The sequence below is a fragment of the Anomaloglossus baeobatrachus genome, chromosome 8 (genome assembly GCF_048569485.1).
Source record: "Anomaloglossus baeobatrachus isolate aAnoBae1 chromosome 8, aAnoBae1.hap1, whole genome shotgun sequence".
In the NCBI taxonomy this organism is placed as follows: Eukaryota; Metazoa; Chordata; class Amphibia; order Anura; family Aromobatidae; genus Anomaloglossus; species Anomaloglossus baeobatrachus.
The window spans coordinates 108948833-108970208 of NC_134360.1; the positions used below are offsets into that span (position 1 = coordinate 108948833).

General features: G+C 43.5%; 1 protein-coding gene across 3 annotated transcripts in view; it reads right to left on the reverse strand.

The window, feature by feature from the left end:
- Window positions 1–8187: 8187 nt before the first annotated feature.
- Window positions 8188–21376, reverse strand: part of CEBPG (CCAAT enhancer binding protein gamma) — a 169858-nt gene continuing 156669 nt past the window's right edge. For all 3 annotated transcript variants that reach the window (XM_075321946.1, XM_075321948.1, XM_075321949.1), the window contains exon 2: window positions 8188–10289. In XM_075321946.1, the coding sequence (XP_075178061.1) occupies window positions 9839–10289 (451 nt within the window). In that variant the 3' untranslated portion in view covers window positions 8188–9838. The remainder of the gene's footprint in view (window positions 10290–21376) is intronic.

Consider the following 21376-nt stretch of genomic DNA (forward strand, 5'->3'; position numbering starts at 1 on the left):
TTACCTGTACACTGACAATATATACAGATCTCCTGTGTATAATGGCACTGATGGTAATATTAATGTTATTAATATTGTGGTTTTTATTCAGGATCATTTATTGTAGTATTCGTCATTGTGTAGTAGTATTATGTGGTCTTGTCCTGGTTTGGTGGTATTTGTCTCTTGTATGTAGTATTGTTTGGTAGTCTGGTCATAGTGTTGTGTTATTTCTCCCTTGTATGTGGTAATATTTGGTTACTGGGTGGTCTAATTATGGTGTGGCTGTATTACTCTCTTGTATGTGGTTGTGTTTGATCACTCTGTATTGGTAATATGTTATCTGGTTATGGTGTGGCTGTATTTCTCTCTTGTATGTGATTGTATTTGGTCACTATGTGGTGGTAATATGTTGTCTGGTCACGGTGTGGCGGTATTTATCCCTTGTATGTGGTATTATTGGTCTTGGTATAGTGGATTGTGTTCTGTCTGGATGTCACTTTTTCTCTCTGATATCAATATGGGGAAAATTCTTTATTTCCAATAGTTTAAATATTTTAATGTTTAACTCCTCGCTGTCCTGTGACTATTGCACTGCAGCAAATATGCACTTATAGAGGTTCTCCAGTGAAAACAAGTAATCTCCTTTACTAAGGCCACATGCACACAGTATTTGGGGAGTTTTTTACCTCAGTATTTTAAGCCAAAACCAGGAATTGTAAAATGAGAGCAAAAGTATAATAGAAAGACGGGCACCGCTTCTGCATTTTTCACTCACTCCTGGTTTTGGCTACAAATACTGAGGTAACATACTGACCAAATACTGAGGTAACATACTGACCAAATACTGAAAGTGTGAACATGGCCTAAGCATGTGATAACATATTCATCAGTTGGGGTCTGATTGCTGGGACCTGCACTGATCAGCAAACGTTTATCCCCATTACACTGGAGTCATGTCCGACTCAACCTTTGATCCATGCATTCCCTCAGTGGCTGTGAGCGCTGCACTTGTTTTTATCTGACCACCCCAAAGAGGATGAATGGAGCTGGGGTCACACAACCCACCTGCCGCTGCTGCATTGTATAATGGGCATATAAGTGCCCTGTCAAAGATAAAAGTTCCTCATTCTTTGATCGGTGCGGTTTCCACTGGTCTGGTTCCACCAGTCAATAAGTTATCACTAACCTAACCTGTGGATCGGTGATAACTTGTCACCAAAGATCCCACTTACTGCAAACTACTATAATTGTACATTAGTTATTGTGTGTGCACGGGAGATGTGCAGGAGCCGCCTGTGCTTCACAGTCAGCGCTCCACTATAACGGGGATAGCAGCTAATAGATATTTGCATGTAGCTGTAGGGTGAGCCCCTAGAGTTATTTCCCCTGGTGGGCCCCAGACACCCCTGGTAGGTATAGTTTAGAAGGGCGGCGGTCATAGTATATATGGGGGGGACAGTGTGGCATTTTAGTTTATTAGGGGACAGTGTGATGGTCATAGTACACAAGGGCGGACGGTGTGACGGTCATAGTACGCAAGGGGGACAGTGTGATGATCATAGTATGCAAGGGCGGATAGTGTGACGGTCATAGTACGCAAGGGCGGACAGTGGGACGGTCATAGTACTCAAGGGCGGACAGTGTGGCGGTCATAGTATGTATGGGGGGACTGTTTGGTGGTCATAGTATATATGGGGGGGGGGACTGTGTGGTGGGAATAATTTATAGGAGAGGATAGCGTGGAGGCCATGTACGTTAAGAGCCACAGTGTGGAGTATTGTTTGATTTTTTTCGTTTTTTTTTTACAGGGAGCACAGTGAAGTGGAATTATTTTTTTCGAGGTCACAGCATAGGGCTTATATAATGCACAGCATTAGTGGCGGTTTTATTCAGGAACATTATAATGACAATGTTATTTTCAGGGCACCATGTTGAGATGTGCTGCAAAATACGGAAGTCTGAGAAGAGGGAAGTCTGCAGAGACGAGCTGTGGATGTGACATCTTTATGAAGTCCAGCACATGAGAAACCAGCGATCGGTGAGTGAATTATGACAGACATTACACTGCACTAACATTTACACAGGTTCAAGGGAGAAAATGACCTGAATGCGTCCTTAATATTTGCTGAAAAATCTTTTATTATGCAAACGAGGTCGCTTTAGTGCATCGTTGGTGGGGTCTTTGCTTTGATGCACCGAAGCCCCCTCATCTGCATATTAAAAATAGATGTTGAAGCAAATATTAAAGGGGTTGTCTGATCTAGAATGACAAGTTTGCAGTCACTCTGTGTTACTCGATTTGTGAATCCTGTCAGTGCGCTCACTGTGGCTACGAGGATTCCCAGGTGTTTTCTTTTTTTAATTGAAATTGTATTTTGTACTAGTCAGCAACCTCCCGGCAGCCTAAAAATGGTTTGGTTACCTGTTTTAACCACTTAGTGTCTTTGAAAACCTGCAGCTGTTGAAAGAAGCTAACCCCCCCCCCCTAAACACGTGCGCAGCAAGTGCAGATCTTCTTTCTTTTAGCATTTTACTGCTTTAAAGTGCGTTAGAGTAGATCCGCCTTAAATAATGTCGTGTGCACAGACTTGTAGTTTTATGTTGTCAGTGAGGGGCACGACCATTTGCAGTACCTAGGCCAGCATGAAGACCAAATACAGCCCTACCCACTTCCATCTGTGTGGCGCCATTTTAATAACAAGTGCCAGGGCCCTGAACAGCCTTGGGCCAGTCAGTTCTGCAGCCCCTGGGCTGAGTTCCGGGGACCACATTGCTCGGCAGAAAAGTGCGGCTGCCGTTCCTTTAACCCACACTGGCACGCAGTCCACAGCGTTCGCTGCACGCTCTTGGTTTGAAGTTCATCTGTGAGTGGGGCTACCGCACAGTGTGCTCAGGTCCCACAGATGAAGAGGAGCTGCAGCGCCAGCCAGCGTCCTCCAACACAGCGCTGCCTTCCGGTGGTGTGCTGGCCTCTCGGAACTGTATGTGCTGTCCCACGCAGCTGTGTGTGGCACCCCAGAGCAGTGTGTGCACATACAGTATCTCAGCTGCCTCCACCATAAGTTACAACCCTTGTATAAAAAGAAGATTTAAAAAAAAGCGATAACTAGAGCTGTGTGTATGTATGAATCAGAGCAGTCTGTGCAGCCCCCCAGATCTATATGGGTCCCCCAGAGTGCTATGCTGCCACCCATCCCAGTAATGTGTACGCCACCAGAGCTGTTGGCCACTCCACTAACATCTATGCCTCCCCCCACTAATGTCTATGCCCCCTGCCCCTCCTGTAATGTATATATTGTAGCTCCCAGACCCTCCTGTGATGTATATACAGCAGTGCTGTGTCAGTGTGCACGATGTGCAGTCATGTCTGTTAGTGGTGGCCATCATACAACACAGCCACATGTCCTGGAGGAGCTGAACGGAAACAAGCGGGAGTGGTGAGGCGGCTGGTGACTTCCCCATATTAATACCTGTAATGCGTCTGTGTCTGCATGTATGATGTATGTCTGCATGTATGTCCGTGTATATAACTGTATATATTTGTCTGTTTATATGTATTTTTGTGAATTTGTCTTCAAAATATGTATATGTACATATGCCTGTATGTGTGTGTGTGTGTCTGCGTGTGGATGGGGCCCACTGAGACACTCTCACTCGGGGGCCACAAAAGCCTGGAGCCGGCCCTAGCTGCCTTAACATTGGGATCAATAAAAAAAAAAGTTAGTAACTCTACTTTCTATGTATAAGCGACTGCTGTGAGTTATCCTGGGCTGTATCTGTATTGTAGTATTGTAAATCTGAATATCGCAGAACATGATAATATACATGTTCATTGGATTTATATCTAAATGCTACAGTTCGCGCTCTACTGTTATGGCTAAATATGTTAACGTTATCGGGCCCCCGCCAGATTTTCTGCCCAGGGGCTTCCACCAATCTTAATCTGGCTCTGACTATTGGGGACCCAGGCTGGGAAAAGTTTTCTAATAAAGCAGATTCACTACCTATCATTGTCAAACTGGTCTGTACGCTGACTGGAGTTAAAACACTCTGATCAGAGCAATGACCAATGTGATTGTGATAGATAATAAAGCTGTTGCCAGCCAGGGACAAGTGAAATACAATACTCGTTCGTCATCACTGCTGGAGCGGCAGTGTTCGGTCTTCTCAGAAGTTACTGTGAAATTCCCTGGAGATGGGTATATGAGAACACTGTCTGATCGCTCTCATTGAGCAGAGGGATCTCATCTCTCGACATCTAACTGGTTAGTGAGGAAAGACACCAGGAAGTTTGTCATACGTGCGTTTCCTGGGGACATTGCTGCATTTTCTTACCGACCGAACATTGCCACTTAAGCAACCATGAGTATCGTAGCTTGTCCCTGCCTTTCAACAGCTTTATCCACAGAGGGAGAAAAAAAAAATGGTGGCATTCTCCCTCAGTGGAAATCTTTTTTCATTTCATACAAAAATTAAAAAACACATATAGGAGAGGAATGCAGGATATGTCAGACGCAGGGAACGCCAAGACGATGGAAACTGTTTCGCGCACCAAAAAGCTTTGTCGGGTAGTGACATGGTGCGTCTCAGACATATCCCGCATCCCCCTCCTGTATGTGTTTTTTATTTTGGGATTTAATAAAAGATTTCCACTAAGGGTGAGTGCCACCTTTTCTCTCTCTGTGGATTTGGACTGTCGTGCTGATTGCCAGGTGAAGTACCTACCTGTACTTAGAATGCTGGTATCACTGCAGCTCTGTCTGTGCCTGTCTGGAGACTATTGAGTGGAGCTGGGTCTGTGTTTGGAATTGGTGCTAGACCTGCACCTCCCTTTCAGATTTTTTCAGCAGCTATAGTATCTATCAGTAACACATTGGTCTTTGATCGGAGTGAAAATGCTCCAAAGCCGAGCACAGACCAGAATGACAGTGATAGATTGTGAAGCTGCAGACAAGCAGAGAATAAATGTTTTAGTAAAGCAGTAGTATGTCCCCAGGAGAAGTATGTTTCTAGTCTCTTAGCCAGTAAATGTGCATTAGAAGCATGCAAGTTATAGAGGGATCACTAAGAAGCTGTGTCATCCAAGGTGGCAGATATTTTTCATTGCAAAATAAGTTTACATTTTTTTTTTTTTTTTTTTAGATGGATAGATAGATACTGACTGCTTTGTAAGTCAGTATCTAACTAAAATAAGTAAACGTGCACATGTAAAAATATATTTTAGTAAAATTAGATTTTTGGTGATTGGTGCTTTAAAGATAAATAACTGTTACATAGTTTCTACTATGAGCTAAGGCTCTAATTTTCTCTATTATCCAGTGCCAGATTTGTCACACAAAGGATATCGCCTAGGCCGAACTGAACCATTTTCTTACAATGGGTTCAATCATGATCTGTTTTGATGGGTAACATCCAGTTGAATGCAGCTGATTTTTCCTGCTAAATATGCTACACAGCCTCAGCAGCAGCTGAGAAATACCTTTTTCGACAGTTCAAACAGACCAACATAACTGTGTTTTGCTTAATGGAGAATCATTTTAGGGGATTAATTCTCTCAATGTAATAAAATGGTCCCCGTCCAATAATTATAATGACAGCCATCCTAATCATGTGTCAGGACAAACATCTCCCAAGATCTGTGTGTCAACTGTTATAAAATCAGTATTGTAAGCACATGTACCAAAGATGCCAGAGAGGCGTGCGACAGGAAAAGTAGTAAATACGGTATCTTTAGCGAGCTGAAAATGAAGAGCTCAGTCAGCCAAGAGGATATATTTCTTATACGGTCACACACTTCTCGGACAGCACACATATGTATGTGTGCTTATCATACAGCTTTGTGAGACACAGGTCTTGGGAGTTTTGTTTCTGCAGCCCATCCTGAAATATGAGTAGGATGATCTGTCATTTGAATTATGTGATGGGAGCTATTTTAATATATTCTTTGAAAATTCCTTTAAATTATTTGAACATTTCGGGTTCCTAAAACAAAACAAATCTTTTTTCTATTGTTAGATTCTAGGAGTTGGTTTACTTTATTTTGTCAATGAGGCTGTATGAGGTTTTTATATTCTTGGGACAAATTATTTGTCAATTGCAGGATTTGGGGGGTACATATATAATTTTTATTAACTTTTTTCTATGTTTCACTATAAAACGTTAATAAAACAGCAGCTCTTTAAGTTTTACATATTATTCATGCACAATAAAACATTGTTACCTTTATTCTGAGGGTCAGGGCAAATGTGGCGTTAACCATTGTATTTAGCATTAATGACTAGTACAAAGCATGGTTTAAAAAAAAAAAATAAAAAATTACACACACACACACACACACACAGTCCAGACCAAAAGTTTGGACACACCTCATTCAAAGAGTTCTCTTTATTTTCAGGACTCTGAAAATTGTAGATTCACATTGAAGGCATCAAAATTATGAATTAAAACATGTGGAATAAAATACTTAAAGTGTGAAACAACTGAAAATATGTCTTATATTCTAGGTTCTTCAAAAGTAGCCACCTTTTGCTTTCATTACTACTTTGCACACTCTTGATGAGCTTCTAAAGGTAGTCACCGGAAATGGTCTTTCAACAGTCTTGAAGGAGTTCCCAGAGATGCTTAGCACTTGTTGGGCCCTTTTGCCTTCACTCTGCGGTCCAGCTCACCCCAAACCATCTCGATTGGGTTCAGGTCTGGTGACTGTGGAGACCAGGTCATCTGGCGTAGCACCCCATCACTCTCCTTAGTCAAATAGCCCTTACACAGCCTGGAGGTGTGTTTGGGGTCATTGTCCTGTTGAAAAATAAATGATGGTCCAACTAAACGCAAACCGGATGGAATTGCACGCCGCTGCAAGATGCTGTGGTAGGCATGCTGGTTCTGTATGCCTTCAATTTTGAATAAATCGCCAACAGTGTCACCAGCAAAGCACCCCCACAACATCACACCTCCTCCTCAATGCTTCACGGTGGGAACCAGCCATGTAGAGTTCATCCATTCACCTTTTCTACAAAGACACGGTGGTTGGATCCAAAGATCTCAAATTTGGACTCATCAGACCAAAGCACAGATATCCACTGGTCTAATGTCCATTCCTTGTGTTCTTTAGCCCAAACAAGTCTCTTCTGCTTGTTGCCTGTCCTTAGCAGTGGTTTCCTAGCAGCTATTTTACCATGAACGCCTGCTGCACAAAGTGTCCTCTTAACAGTTGTTCTAGCGATGATAAGGTGTATCCAAACCTTTGGTCTGTACTGTATAGCTCATTTGTTTTTGTATCAACATATTCTGAGAGTCATAAGTTTTTAAATTTTTAGTCTAGGTAGCTATACAAATGTCTAATTTATTTGACTGACAAGATGTAGACGTTCCTTTCAGCAGTACCATTTCCTAATGCATACAATATTTTGCTCTTTTTTTGGTCGTGGGATGCACATTAAGGCTATGTGCGCACGTTGCGTAAATTTATGCAGTTACGCTGCGCTTTGTAGCGCAGCGTAACTGCATGCGTCCTGTGTCCCCTGTACAATCTATGGAGATTGTGCAGGGGCCGTGTGCACGTGGCATATTACAACGCAGCGCTTCGGCTACTGCCGAAGCGCTGCGTAAAAAGAAGTGACATGTCACTTCTTCCGTGCGCTTTGCCGGCAGCTCCTGCTCTGTCTATGGCAGGAGCTGCAGGCAGAGCGCACGTTCTCGCCGGCACCATGCGCCTCAGAACGGAGCTTTTCAGCTGCGCTCTGAAGCGCACCTTTTACGGTGCTGGGCTAGTACGCAACGTGCGCACATACCCTAACTGAACAATAAACAATGTTTAAAAAAAAAAAAAATTCTATAGAGATATTTGCTTTTTTCTGAAGGTTGATGCGATAATGACAATACCCAATTTTAAGTGTTTCTTTGGGTTTTGTGTCGGGGGTGGGAGGAAGACTTTTCTATATTCCAAGACTCACATTTTTTCATCTTGCCATAGACAGATTTGAGCACTTATATTTGCAGGACAGGATGCAGTTTTGAATAGTGCCATTTTCAGTCCAACTTTTGATCAGTTTATTTACATTTTTTTTCAGAGGCTGGATAAGCAAAATCCAAAATGTTCTGGCAAGGTTTTCATGTATTTTTTTTTTTTTTACAGTTTGCCTTGACCATAATTATACAATTTTATAGTGTAGATCAATACAATTAAAATGATATCCAATTTATAGATTTTACTTTTTTTTTTTTAAATGCTTGTACTTTTCTGCAAGAAAATAAATAAAAAACATTTTTTGGGTCATGAGATGCAGAACTTTTACATTTATTTTAAAGCTGTATGAGGGCTTGTTTTTTTGCACTATAATCTGTAGTATCTTATTGGTATATGTGAAAACTTTTTGATAAATTTTTATTCAGTGAACTTTTTTTTTGCTGTGCTCACTGTGCAGGATACATTTTGGCTGTGCTATAGTACTTGTCGTTATGGAAGCAGCAGTAAGAAATGACATTTTTCAGTTACATTTACTGGTTTTCCCCAAATTGAGCTATTTTTATTGGGAAGACTTGGCTTTGATATTTTTATTTTAAAATGCTAATTTCGACTCTCAATTGGATTTTAACAGGTGATTTAAGGAGGTGGTCAAATACAATGGATAGTGACTACATCGATTTAAAGCTGAGAAAAGGCTTTTTGTAAATATCTTCTGTTGCCAATTCAGCTTGTGTGTAGCACTATTGCTGTCCGCTCAGTCTCAATCCTGCGACCCGAGCTGCAGCAGCCTCAGATGTCCAGTGAGTCATGTCAAGTTACGGAGTTGGAAGTTGACCCAGCATCACAGAGGCAGGATCTAGTCTCCCTGAGTGACTGGGCTGTAGTATTTATCGCACATCAGAGCCCAGCATTGTGCGTGCTCTCTCCTTCACTGCTTTCCTTAACAGAGCACCGCAAGCACGTGCAATGCAGGGCTGTGATGTATGGTGAAACTCCAACCACAGCCCAGTCACTCAGGATGACTGGATTCTGCCTCGATGATGCAGGGTCAACTTCCAATTCCAGAACTTGACATGACATCACAGGCCACTGCAGCCAGGGTCATGTGATGGGGACTGAGTGGACAGCAATAGCGCCGCTCACAGGCAAAATTAGCAATAGAATGCATTTTGAAAAGGCCTTCATTCTAAGCTTTAACTTGAAAAATTAAAGTGGACCACCTCTTTAAGACTGCGAATTGAGATTAAAATTAGTAATACACAAAACTACTGTGCTATACTGTACAGTGATGTGCATTATACTACCAGTGCTAAACAGAATCTAACAGGTCTTGCCTCCAGTGGGACCTGATTGTCTATACTCCAGTGTATGGCAAGCTTTTGACAGGCCTGCAGCTGCCAAAGCAACGCATTGGCACCCATAATCTCTCTGTGGGAGTGCTAATGGGCTGAAAGAGTGTTTTCTGTCAAACTTTTTCTGTCCTGTTGTCATTTAACCAAGCATATGGGTGGTTAAAAGTTTAGGATCCCTTAGAACACTGATCCTAGTTGTTACAGCAGGAGTGCTGCTGAGTATATCAGTTGGGCTCCTGCAGCTGATTGCACCATATAGTTTCTGTTCGGGTCCGATCAGCATGACTTGCATATCTGTCAGAGAACAAAAGTGGCATGCTCATGACGGATGTATACATCATGTAGCACTAAAAGGGCTAAACCGGTTTTATATAACATCTGTACTCCCAGTGCAATTCAAATATGTTTACAAAGATAAAAACATAACAAAAAGTAGCACAACTACTTCATACACAATCCATGAACAATTGACAAGCGTTTTCTCTGTCCAAAAGTCTATTCTCAACTCTGCCACCAATTAATATAAAAGTAGTACATGTTATGGTGGTGCTTGCTCCTGCCCTGATGCAGATGTTTCTGTTGGTACACTTTCTGCTAAGTTGTGTGCATGCTCTAGGAAAAGGTCCTTCAGCACACTTAACTCTTTTGTCAATAGCTTAATTTTGGCCTCTAGCCTCTCATTTTCCTCTTTTAGCTGATTGACCCGTTGCAGTGTATCTTGGGCTTTTTGCTTGCTTTTTAATCTACTTTTCTTTACAGCCATGTTGTTGCGCTCCCTGCGTAGACGGTACTCCTCACTACCATGGTCCATTCGCTGAAGTTTCTTGTTTTTGCTTGGAGGGGCAGCTTTATCACCACCTTCTGGATCTAGTGGCACAAGCTGAGGAGTTGATGGACTACTCAGGTGAGAATTACTTAACCCATCATCTGAAGAAGATGGAGATATATTCATCTTTACAAGTTGTAAAATGCAAAAAATTCTGGATAACCTGCAGTAAAAAGATAGAATTTTAAATTAATTATATTTCTTACAATTAGACAGAATACATTAAAAAAGGAACATGTCAGCTCATTTATACTGCACCAAACACGAGCAGCATGAATCAGAAACAGAGTTCGTTCTTGCAGCAATGTATAGTTTACTCTTAAATACAGCAGCATTTTAGAGATGGTCTACTATAAAAGGGAACAGGTCACGTCTGATATCACTATTAATATTCTGTGCAGGGAGAAAATGAACTTTATTTATTTAAAGGAGCAGGAGTTCAGACATAGGCATAGGACGCATAGGGAGAAAATCGGAGCGAGTGTAATGTAATATGTATGAAAAAAAAAATAAAAAAAAAAAGTGCATTTTACTTGGACCAATATTACTCTATGGGGCAGCATCCATGAGCGATTATTATCTCAGCCCTAATCGGACCAAGAAAACAGTCTCCGCATGCTGCGAGTGTAATGAGATCCTGTTCCTCTCGCACCCATTCAAGTCCATGGGGCGAGAGAAACATCGCACTGCACTCGCTTGTGTAATGCGAGTGCAGTGCGAGAATCGCAATAGCTGGCAACGGAGGAGTTAGGGAGATAAATCTCCCCCTCCACTCCGCAACGCCGCCCCCCCCCCCATCTACAGCAGTGGTCTGATCGGACCACAGTCGCATGACACTCGGCTCCCACTGTGCTGCGAGCATGAGCCAAGTGTCATGCAAGGACACGCAGTAATGCCCGTGTGGCTTCAGCCAGAGGCATGCTAGCACAGCAACAGTCACTGCTGATTAGAGAATGTAAACCTGTCCCAGCACTTGACTGATGGCCAGATCCCACATCATAAACATAGCAACACCTGAACGCTGGCATGACTGAAAGGCGGCAGCTCCCGAGAGGAATAAAATGCAATTCTTCCTGGAAGCCACACTTTCAGTACAGTGGCCAGGTACATTTCTAACTCCATTAAACTGCAGATTAATAGAATAATCTGACATGAGAGGTTCCCTTTAAAGTGATGGCCTGTTACCTTTGTGACTAAACATCCTAATCTCTAGGTATGTCCAACCTTGTTTTTTTTGCTGTGCTACTTAGTTAAGACTCATAGGGCTCGCCCAATGCCCAAAAGAGAGAGACCCATTAATCTAGTGTGGAGCAGTTACACCTTAGTTTCTAGCAATTTCAGATCATCAAACACTGAAGAGGGGAGAAAGGATAAACTTCATGCACATACTTGAAATTCATCAAAAAATCATAATGACTAGGATCATAAAAAGCTAAGAGTGTGGTAGCTACATTGAGGAAAAATAAATAAACGACAATAACATATGAAAGAAAAATTTAGTAGCAACTAATGATGTAATAGCTAAGGCTTGAATACATTGCCTAGGCCAGAAGAGGATAGGAAACAAAACTGATTTCAAGAGAAAAACTCCAGCAATAAGAAGAAAAATATATTATACCTCCAAGTTGAAAAACTTCTTTATTAATTAAAAAAAAATGTGTAGAGATGTGTTTCAATAATTTTTGTGTTGCAACAACTACTATTTACTTATTGCAAACTTTCCAAGAACAGAGTCCATCTCTCTTCAGACATCAGTCAGACGGAGCAGATGAACCAATGTTTGAAGATGGTTCCAAATTTTTTTCTTAGATGGACACTATTACTCAGAGTATGCAATTTTTTTTATCCCACAAGAAGACAGATGGTAAAGCCCAAACTACCAAGATATTTTTCAGCTCAAAGGGCAGAGTTAAGGCCGCTTTACACGCAGCGACATCGCTAAAGCGATGTCATTGGGGTCACGGAATTCGTGACGCACATCCGGCCTCTTTAGCGATGTCGTTGTGTGTGAAACTTACGAGCGATTGAAAAAGGTCACAAAATCGTGCAAAATCTTAAATCGTTGACATGCTCCCCTATTCCCAATTATCGTTGCTGCTGCAGGTACGATGTTGTTCGTCGTTCCTGCGGCAGCACACATCGCTATGTGTAACACCGCGGGAACGAGGAACCTCACCTTACCTGCGGCCGCCGGCAATGAGGATGGAAGGAGGTGGGTGGGATGTTCGTCCCGCTCATCTCCGCCCCTCCGCTTCTATTGGGCGCCCACTTAGTGACGTCGCTGTGACGCCAAACGAACCACCCCCTTAGAAAGGAGGCAGCGGTCACAGCGACGTCGCTAGGCAGGTAAGTATGTGTGATGGGGACTAGCAATGTTGTGCGGCTGTGCGCCACGGGCAGCGATTTGCCCGTGACGCACAACCGACGGGGGCGGGTACGCACGCTAGCGATATCGATATCGCAGCGTGTAAAGCGGCCTTTAGAAGCAGAAAAAAACTGTTCTACAGCTGAATGAAGCCGATGACCAATGTCCCATTGTAATATACAGTGATGGCTCATATGTAGTCCAATCTTTGACAGACTATTTGCCTGTCTGGGGAAAAAAGAGGCTATATAGATTCTTTCAACAAGACCCTAGTCCACAGTGACACTTTAAAACAATTCTTGAGATAGCATCCAAAAATCCTAATAGGTTTGCTATAGTCAAAGTCATTGCTCATAAAAAAAAAAAAATCTGATGAGGAGCGGTTAGAAATGCAACCGCAGATGCTCTAGCCCAGTGACTGTGAACCTTTGGCTGCTTGCCAGCCGGGGTACGCATAGCCTTCTCTGCTGGCACGCGCGCTGTCGCCTCATGCAGCCGCTTTGAACTGCTGGCACCGGCAGTTCAAAGGTGTGTTGGAGCGTAGGAGACATTTCTCTTCGCTCTGACACTCCTCCTCTCCTAGGCCGCAGGTCTGTTGCCTAGGAGACAACGGGAGTGTCAGTAAGCGGCAGCGGCGTAATGACGCTTGTGGCCCCGCGAGAACTAAGGACCCAGCGGCGCGCAGCAGTTGAGAGAGGGTAGGAATGTGAGCATGATTTTATTTTTCGGATGTTTTTTTAACCTGTGAGCGGCTGTATCGGGGAAGAGGGGGGGGGGGGTGAGTGTCGGCATAGGACAAAAAACATGCCAGGGGGAAAGTCCCAGCATGGGGGAAAACATGCCGGGAAGGGGGGGAGAAAGTGATGACATGGGGGAAAACATGCCAGTGGGGGAAATGCCATTATGGGGAAACACATGCCAGAGAGGGGAAAAAACATGCCAGAGGGGAAATGCCATCATGGGGAAAAAATGCCAGGATGGGGAATATCAGGATAGAGGAACATGACAGAATGGGGGAATATTTACCAGGATGGGGGGTACATTTGCCAGGATGAGGTACATTTACTAACATGGGGTACATTTACTAGGATGGGGAACATGCCACGATGGGGTACATTTACCAGGATGAGGTACATGCCAAGATAGGGGAACATTTACTAGGATGGGGAACATGCCAGGATAATAATTAATTCATAATAATTTTATTCATTTATATAGCGCTATTAATTCCACAGCGCTTTACATACATTGGCAACACTGTCCCCATTGGGGCTCACAATCTAGAGTCCCTATCTGTATGTCTTTGGAGTGTGGGAGGAAACCGGAGTACCCGGAGGAAACCCATGCAAACACAGGGAGCACATACAAACTCTTTGCAGATAGTGTCCTTGGTGGGATTTGAACCCAGGACCCCAGTGCTGCAAGACTGCAGTGCTAACCACTGAGCCACCGTGCCGCCCGATGAGGTACATGTGAGGATGGGGAGACATGCCAGGATGGGGTACATTTACCAGGAGGAGGGAACATTTACCAGGATGGAGGAAATATATAATCAGGATGGGGGACATGTTTATCAGGAAGTGGCCCAGGAAGGGGGACATAACTACATAATGAAGGGGGGGGGGGGGGGGGGGGGTAAGCAACTCTTATGTCTTTATGGGATTTCAAGATGTTCATTCTTTGAAATGTAGATGTGGACTTCAGGGAGACATCTGATTGCATTCCATGCTAAAATCGCTGTCTAATATTCTGCATTTTTTTTTTCCATAAAATCAATCCAACTGCTGTGTCTGGAGAGGGCAGTGGGAGTGGCTGAGCTTCAATGTGTGGTAAGCACAAGGGAAGACTGCAAAGGTAAGGTTAAAATAAATTAATTATTTACATAATAGAATTGGTTAAATTGCTGTGTTGGCACTTCAGAAAAACAAATTGGGTTTAGGGCTACAGTTTGGGTACTCGGCCTCTGAAAGGTTCGCCATGACTGCTCTAGCCAAAAGAAGCTGCCCTGACAGAAGAAGAAGTGTTTGACTCTAAATCTCCTGAAGTCGCAGCAGTCCAGAGACCAGTCACACAGATTCCTTCTTTAGCGGAAAAACAGAGAAAAGATCATTCTCTTGTTGCTTCCCAGGTTGATCTAAAATCTCCTTTTGTTTGTGAAAATGGGGTTTTGTGTCACAATTCAAATGCAGAATTTCATCACGTTGTACCAAAGCATCATTGTGCTTTGCCTGATCTTCCAATTAGCCAAGTATACCATATGAGGAGTTTCTGCACGCTTTGCTAAATATACAAGCTGTCCACAGAAACATTTGGCTTTTGCCCTTATATATTCTGATTTAGGTGTGTTCTGTTAGACAAGTAATTTTGATGTACCTCTGATCATATATACAAAACAGTTGTCAGCTCACCTCCCCTGATTCTCCGGTATCCTTGAAGCAGCCTGAACTCAGTTTGGGCAATCGTATGGAGAGAAAGAAAAGCATATATCCGGCGCTTGTAAGGAACCAGTTGAATGTAAATTATATAAAATGTACAAATTTATTAGAAAAAATGTAAAATACAGGAACAGTCATGACTACCCCCTAACAGGACTAGGTGGTCAGTGGGGCTCTCTAATGCCCCCCAAAAAAGAATAGACAAGTCAATTATATGATGTGATGATTTTATTGATCAAGGTTGATGCATTTGCTGTATATTGCAATGTCTAAAGTGGTCGGCGTTTCGGCCAGCTGGCCTTCATCAGACTGGACTTCCAGTGCCTTGCGAAAGTATTCGGCCCCCTTGAAGTTTTCAACCTTTTCCCACATTTCAGGCTTCAAAACAAACATTTAAAATTTTATGATGAAGAATCAACAAGTGAGACAATTGTGAAGTTGAACGAAATTTATTGCTTATTTTAAAATTTTGTAAAAAAATAAACTGAAAATTGGGGAGTGCAATATTATTCGGCCCCTTTAAGTTAATACTTTGTAGTGCAACCTTTTGCTGCGATTACAGCTGGAAGTCGCTTGGGGTATATCTCCATCAGTTTTGCAGATCGAGAGACTAAAATTCTTGCCCATTCTTCCTTTGCAAATAGCGCGAGCAGAGTGATGTTGGATGCAGAGTGTTTGAACAGCAGTTTTCAGCTCTTTCCAGAGATTCTCGATTGGATTCAGGTCTGGACTTTGACTTGGCCATTCTAACACCTGGATACGTTTATTTGTGAACCATTCCATTGTAGATTTTGCTTTATGTTTTGGATCATTGTCCTGTTGAAAGACAAATCTCCGTCACAGTCTCGGGTCTTTTGCAGACTCCAACAGGTTTCCTTCAAGAATGGTCCTGTATTTGGCTCCAACCATTTTCCCATCAATTTTAACCATCTTCCCTGTCCCTGCTGAAGTAAAGCAGGCCCAAACCATGATGCTGCCGCCACCATGTTTGACAGTGGGGGACGGTGTGTTCAGGGTGATGAGCTGTGTTGCTTTTACGCCAAACATATCGTTTGGCATTGTGCCCAAAAAGTTCAATTTTGGTTTCATCTGACCAGAGCACCTTCTTCCACAGGTTTGGTGTGTTTCCCAGGTGGCTTGTGGCCAACTTTAAACAACACTTTTTATGGATATCTTTGAGAAATTGCTTTCTTCTTACCAGTCTTTCATGCCAGATTTGTGCAGTATACCACTGATTGTTGTCCTATGGACAGACTCTCCCACCTCAGCTGTAGATTTCTGCAGTTCATCCAGAGTGATCACAGGCTTCTTGGCTGCATCTCTGAGCAGTCTTCTTGTCTGAGATGAACGTTTTGAGGGACAGCCAGGTCTTGGTAGATTTGCAGTGGTATGATACTCCTTCCATTTCAATATGATCGCTTGCACAGTACTTCTTGGGATGTTTAAATTTTTGGGAATCTTTCTGCAACCAAATCCGGCTTTGAACGTCTCCACAAGAGTATCACGGACCTTCCTGTTGTGTTCCTTGGTCTTCATGATGCTCTCTGTGCTTTAAAAACACTGAGCAGGTGCATTTATACCAGGGGTGGGGAACCTCCGACCCGCGGGCCGCATACGGCCCGCCAAGACCTTTTCTACGGCCCCCGGGACTCTGCCGGCAGCCGCGTCTTGCCGGTTGCCGGCCCTTTAAATCCCCATGCGCGCTACGAGGACGCGCATTCAGCGTTCACTACTGAACGCTGGTCAGTGCGTGTGTTCTCAAGACTTATTTTGTGGGCGGGGTTAACACTTTTGCCCCGTCCCGCAGAAGCCCAGCAGCAGTTTGAAGGCTTCAACTAGTAGGTGAGCGCTCCCCCCGTGCTGCGTGCCAGCTCTTCCATGCGCGCTCCCCCGTGCTGCGTGCCAGCTCTTCCATGCGCGCTCCCCCGTGCTGCGTGCCAGCTAACACGTGCTCGCTCACCCTTGCCCGCTTCTCCATTACAGCTCCCCCGTGCCCGCTCCTCCGTGCTCGCTTCTTTGTGCCAGCTCCCCCATGCTTGCTCCCCCCGTGCGCGCTCCGACTGTGCTGTGTGCCCGTTCACACTGTGCCGCTATGTCCTTATTTCCCAGCTGCCGTGTGCCTGCTCCCTCTGTGTCTGCTCCACCAGGGTTGTGTGCTTCTTCCCCAGGGTTGTGTGTCCCCCAGGGCTGTGTGCCCCCCTCCCCTAGGTCTGTGTGTCCCCCCTCTCCACAAGGTCTGTGTGCCCCGCCTCCCCCAGGGCTGTGTACCCCCCTCCCCCAGGGCTGTGTACCACCCTCCCCCAGGGCTGTGTACCCCCCCTCCCCCAGGGCTGTGTGACTCTCCCCCCCCACCCCCCAGTGCTGTGCCCCCAGTGCTGTGCCCCCAGTGCAATGTCTGGGCTCTGCATGTGTTGTCAGTTTCGTCCGTGCCCCCCTATTGCTATCCGTGCCCCCCTATTGCTATCCGTGCCCCCCTATTGCTATCCGTGCCCCCCTATTGCTATCCGTGCCCCCCTATTGCTATCTGTGCCCCCCAGTGCTGTCTGCGCTCCAAAGCCATATCTATGCCTCCCAGTGATGTACATGTCCTCAGCCTTTTTTGTGACGTATATATGCCCCAGCCCCTCCTTTGATGTATATGCCCCCAGCCCCTCCTGTGATGTATATGCCCCATTGTCTTCTGTAATGTATATATTACAGGTGGGCCTGGAGCATACACATCAGAGGAGACACTGGGGCATATACATCACAGGAGGGGCTGGTGGCATATACATCATATTGGAGATGCTGGGGCATCTCCTTTAATAAATATATACAGCTGTCCCAGCGTCTCCTATGTGATGTATATACAGTAGTTCCAGCGTCTCCTATGTGATGTATATGCCCCCAGCCCCCTCCTGTGATGTAATATATACACAGCAGTCCCAGTGTCAGTTGTGATGTATATGATTTACCAATCTTATCACAAAGAGCTGACTGCTCCAGACCAAGACAATCCTGGAAAAGCAGCTGTGAGAAGCAACATGATCAATATGACCGAAAATTAACCGCTGCGCCAAAGAGAAGCATCTCTGGCCACCACAATAGGGGTGAGTTAATTAATTGCTTGACCAAATGTAGCCGGGTAATTTTCACATTGATAATTTTGTGCGGCCCCCGATGGTTCGTAGAAATTTCCAGATGGCCCCCGGCAGTAAAAAGGTTCCCCACCCCTGATTTATACGGAGACTTTATTACAAACAGGTGGCTTATATTTATCATCATCGGTCATTTAGGACAACATTGGATTATTCAGAGATCCTCAATGAACTTCTGGAGTGAGTTTGCTGCACTGAAAGTAAAGGGGCCGAATAATATTGCATGCCACACTTTTCAGTTATTCATTTTTTACAAAAATTTAAAATAAAACAATAAATATCGTTCAACTTCACAATTGTGTCCCCCTTGTTGATTCTTCACCATAAAATTTAATTTATTTTATCTTTATGTTAGAAGCCTGAAATGTGGGGAAAAGGTTAAAAAATTCAAGGGATCCGAATACTTTCGCAAAGCACTGTATGTTTATCTAGATACTAAATAATATACATACAATCATGATCCAACATTAGTAACAATGCCATTAAATATACGTTTTTTCTTTCATCAGAATTATTTGACAAAATACATACAAATAGATGAAATGAGATGAAACTACAAAATGGACAGAGACCACATTGTTTCCTTAGTATCATATATTACATAACAGGTAGATGAAATAATGTAACCATTACCTAATATCAGTAAAAAAAAAAAAGGGCGATAATTCTCAAAGTTGGACTGGATACTGGTTGCTAGACCTGCACAAGTAGAAATCGGTGAGTGTGTAAACTACCGTATTTTTCGGACCATAAGACGCACTTTTTTGCCCCAAATGTTGGGGGAAAGTGGGGGGTGCGTCTTATGGTCTGAATGTAGGGCTGCGGGGAATGAGGGTGCTGCGGTGGAGCGGGTCATCGGGGGCATGAGGCTGTAGCAGTCTGCCGTGACCACGTGGGCCTGCTCATTAGATATGCACGCCCATCCTCCCGCCCATCATCCCTCAGCACTGAAGCCGGCGCTGATAGGTGGGTGCGTGCATAGTAAACAGCCAGCTGTGATCACCCCTGGCAACTACAGCCTGGAATGATCATGTGCGGCTGTATTCACTGCCCCCCGCGCATAATCACCAGCGCGAGGTGCAGTGAATCAGTACACTCACCGTTCCCCTGCAGCACCGCGATGTCCTTCTGATTGCCGGCCTCGCTGTGTAGAGACTAACGGGGCTCACAGCGATGACTTTATCGCTGTGCGCACGTGTCCACACAGCGTCACCGGCACAGACAGAAGGAAATAGCGGTGCTGCAGGGAGCATGGCCGGCTCCACACAGCGCTGCCGGTACAGACGGAGGAGGAGCGACGCTGCGTGGAGTGAGGAAAGGTGAATATGAATGTTTATAATTTTTTTTTTTATGTGTGTGCCGCAGGATAAGGCACACATGAGAAGGATGATGGGGGACATATAAATATATATATATATATATACACATACATATATATATATATATATACACATATATATATATATATACACATACATATATATATATATATATATATATATATATATATATATATATATATATATATATATATATATATATATATATATATATATATATATATATATATATATATATATATATATACACACATACATATATATACACATACATATATATATACACATACATATATATACACATACATATATATACACATACATACACAGTTAGGTCCAGAAATATTTGGACAGTGACACAATTTTCGCGAGTTGCGCTCTGCATGCCACCACATTGGATTTGAAATGAAACCTCTACAACAGAATTCAAGTGCAGATTGTAACATTTAATTTGAAGGTTTGAACAAAAATATCTGATAGGAATTGTACACATTTCTTTACAAACACTCCACATTTTAGGAGGTCAAAAGTAATTGGACAAATAAACCAAACCCAAACAAAATATTTTTATTTTCAATATTTTGTTGCGAATCCTTTGGAGGCAATCACTGCCTTAAGTCTGGAACCAATGGACATCACCAAACGCTGGGTTTCCTCCTTCTTAATGCTTTGCCAGGCCTTTACAGCCGCAGCCTTCAGGTCTTGCTTGTTTGTGGGTCTTTCCGTCTTAAGTCTGGATTTGAGCAAGTGAAATGCATGCTCAATTGGGTTAAGATCTGGTGATTGACTTGGCCATTGCAGAATGTTCCACTTTTTTGCACTCATGAACTCCTGGGTAGCTTTGGCTGTATGCTTGGGGTCATTGTCCATCTGTACTATGAAGCGCCGTCCGATCAACTTTGCGGCATTTGGCTGAATCTGGGCTGAAAGTATATCCCGGTACACTTCAGAATTCATCCGGCTACTCTTGTCTGCTGTTATGTCATCAATAAACACAAGTGACCCAGTGCCATTGAAAGCCATGCATGCCCATGCCATCACGTTGCCTCCACCATGTTTTACAGAGGATGTGGTGTGCCTTGGATCATGTGCCGTTCCCTTTCTTCTCCAAACTTTTTTTTCTTCCCATCATTCTGGTACAGGTTGATTTTTGTCTCATCTGTCCATAGAATACTTTTCCAGAACTGAGCTGGCTTCATGAGGTGTTTTTCAGCAAATTTAACTCTGGCCTGTCTATTTTTGGAATTGATGAATGGTTTGCATCTAGATGTGAACCCTTTGTATTTACTTTCATGGAGTCTTCTCTTTACTGTTGACTTAGAGACAGATACACCAACTTCACTGAGAGTGTTCTGGACTTCAGTTGATGTTGTGAACGGGTTCTTCTTCACCAAAGAAAGTATGCGGCGATCATCCACCACTGTTGTCATCCGTGGACGCCCAGGCCTTTCTGAGTTCCCAAGCTCACCAGTCAATTCCTTTTTTCTCAGAATGTACCCGACTGTTGATTTTGCTACTCCAAGCATGTCTGCTATCTCTCTGATGGATTTTTTCTTTTTTTTCAGCCTCAGGATGTTCTGCTTCACCTCAATTGAGAGTTCCTTAGACCGCATGTTGTCTGGTCACAGCAACAACTTCCAAATGCAAAACCACACACCTGTAATCAACCCCAGACCTTTTAACTACTTCATTGATTACAGGTTAACGAGGGAGACGCCTTCAGAGTTAATTGCAGCCCTTAGAGTCCCTTGTCCAATTACTTTTGGTCCCTTGAAAAAGAGGAGGCTATGCATTACAGAGCTATGATTCCTAAACCCTTTCTCAGATTTGGATGTGAAAACTCTCATATTGCAGCTGGGAGTGTGCACTTTCAGCCCATATTATATATATAATTGTATTTCTGAACATGTTTTTGTAAACAGCTAAAATAACAAAACTTGTGTCACTGTCCAAATATTTCTGGACCTAACTGT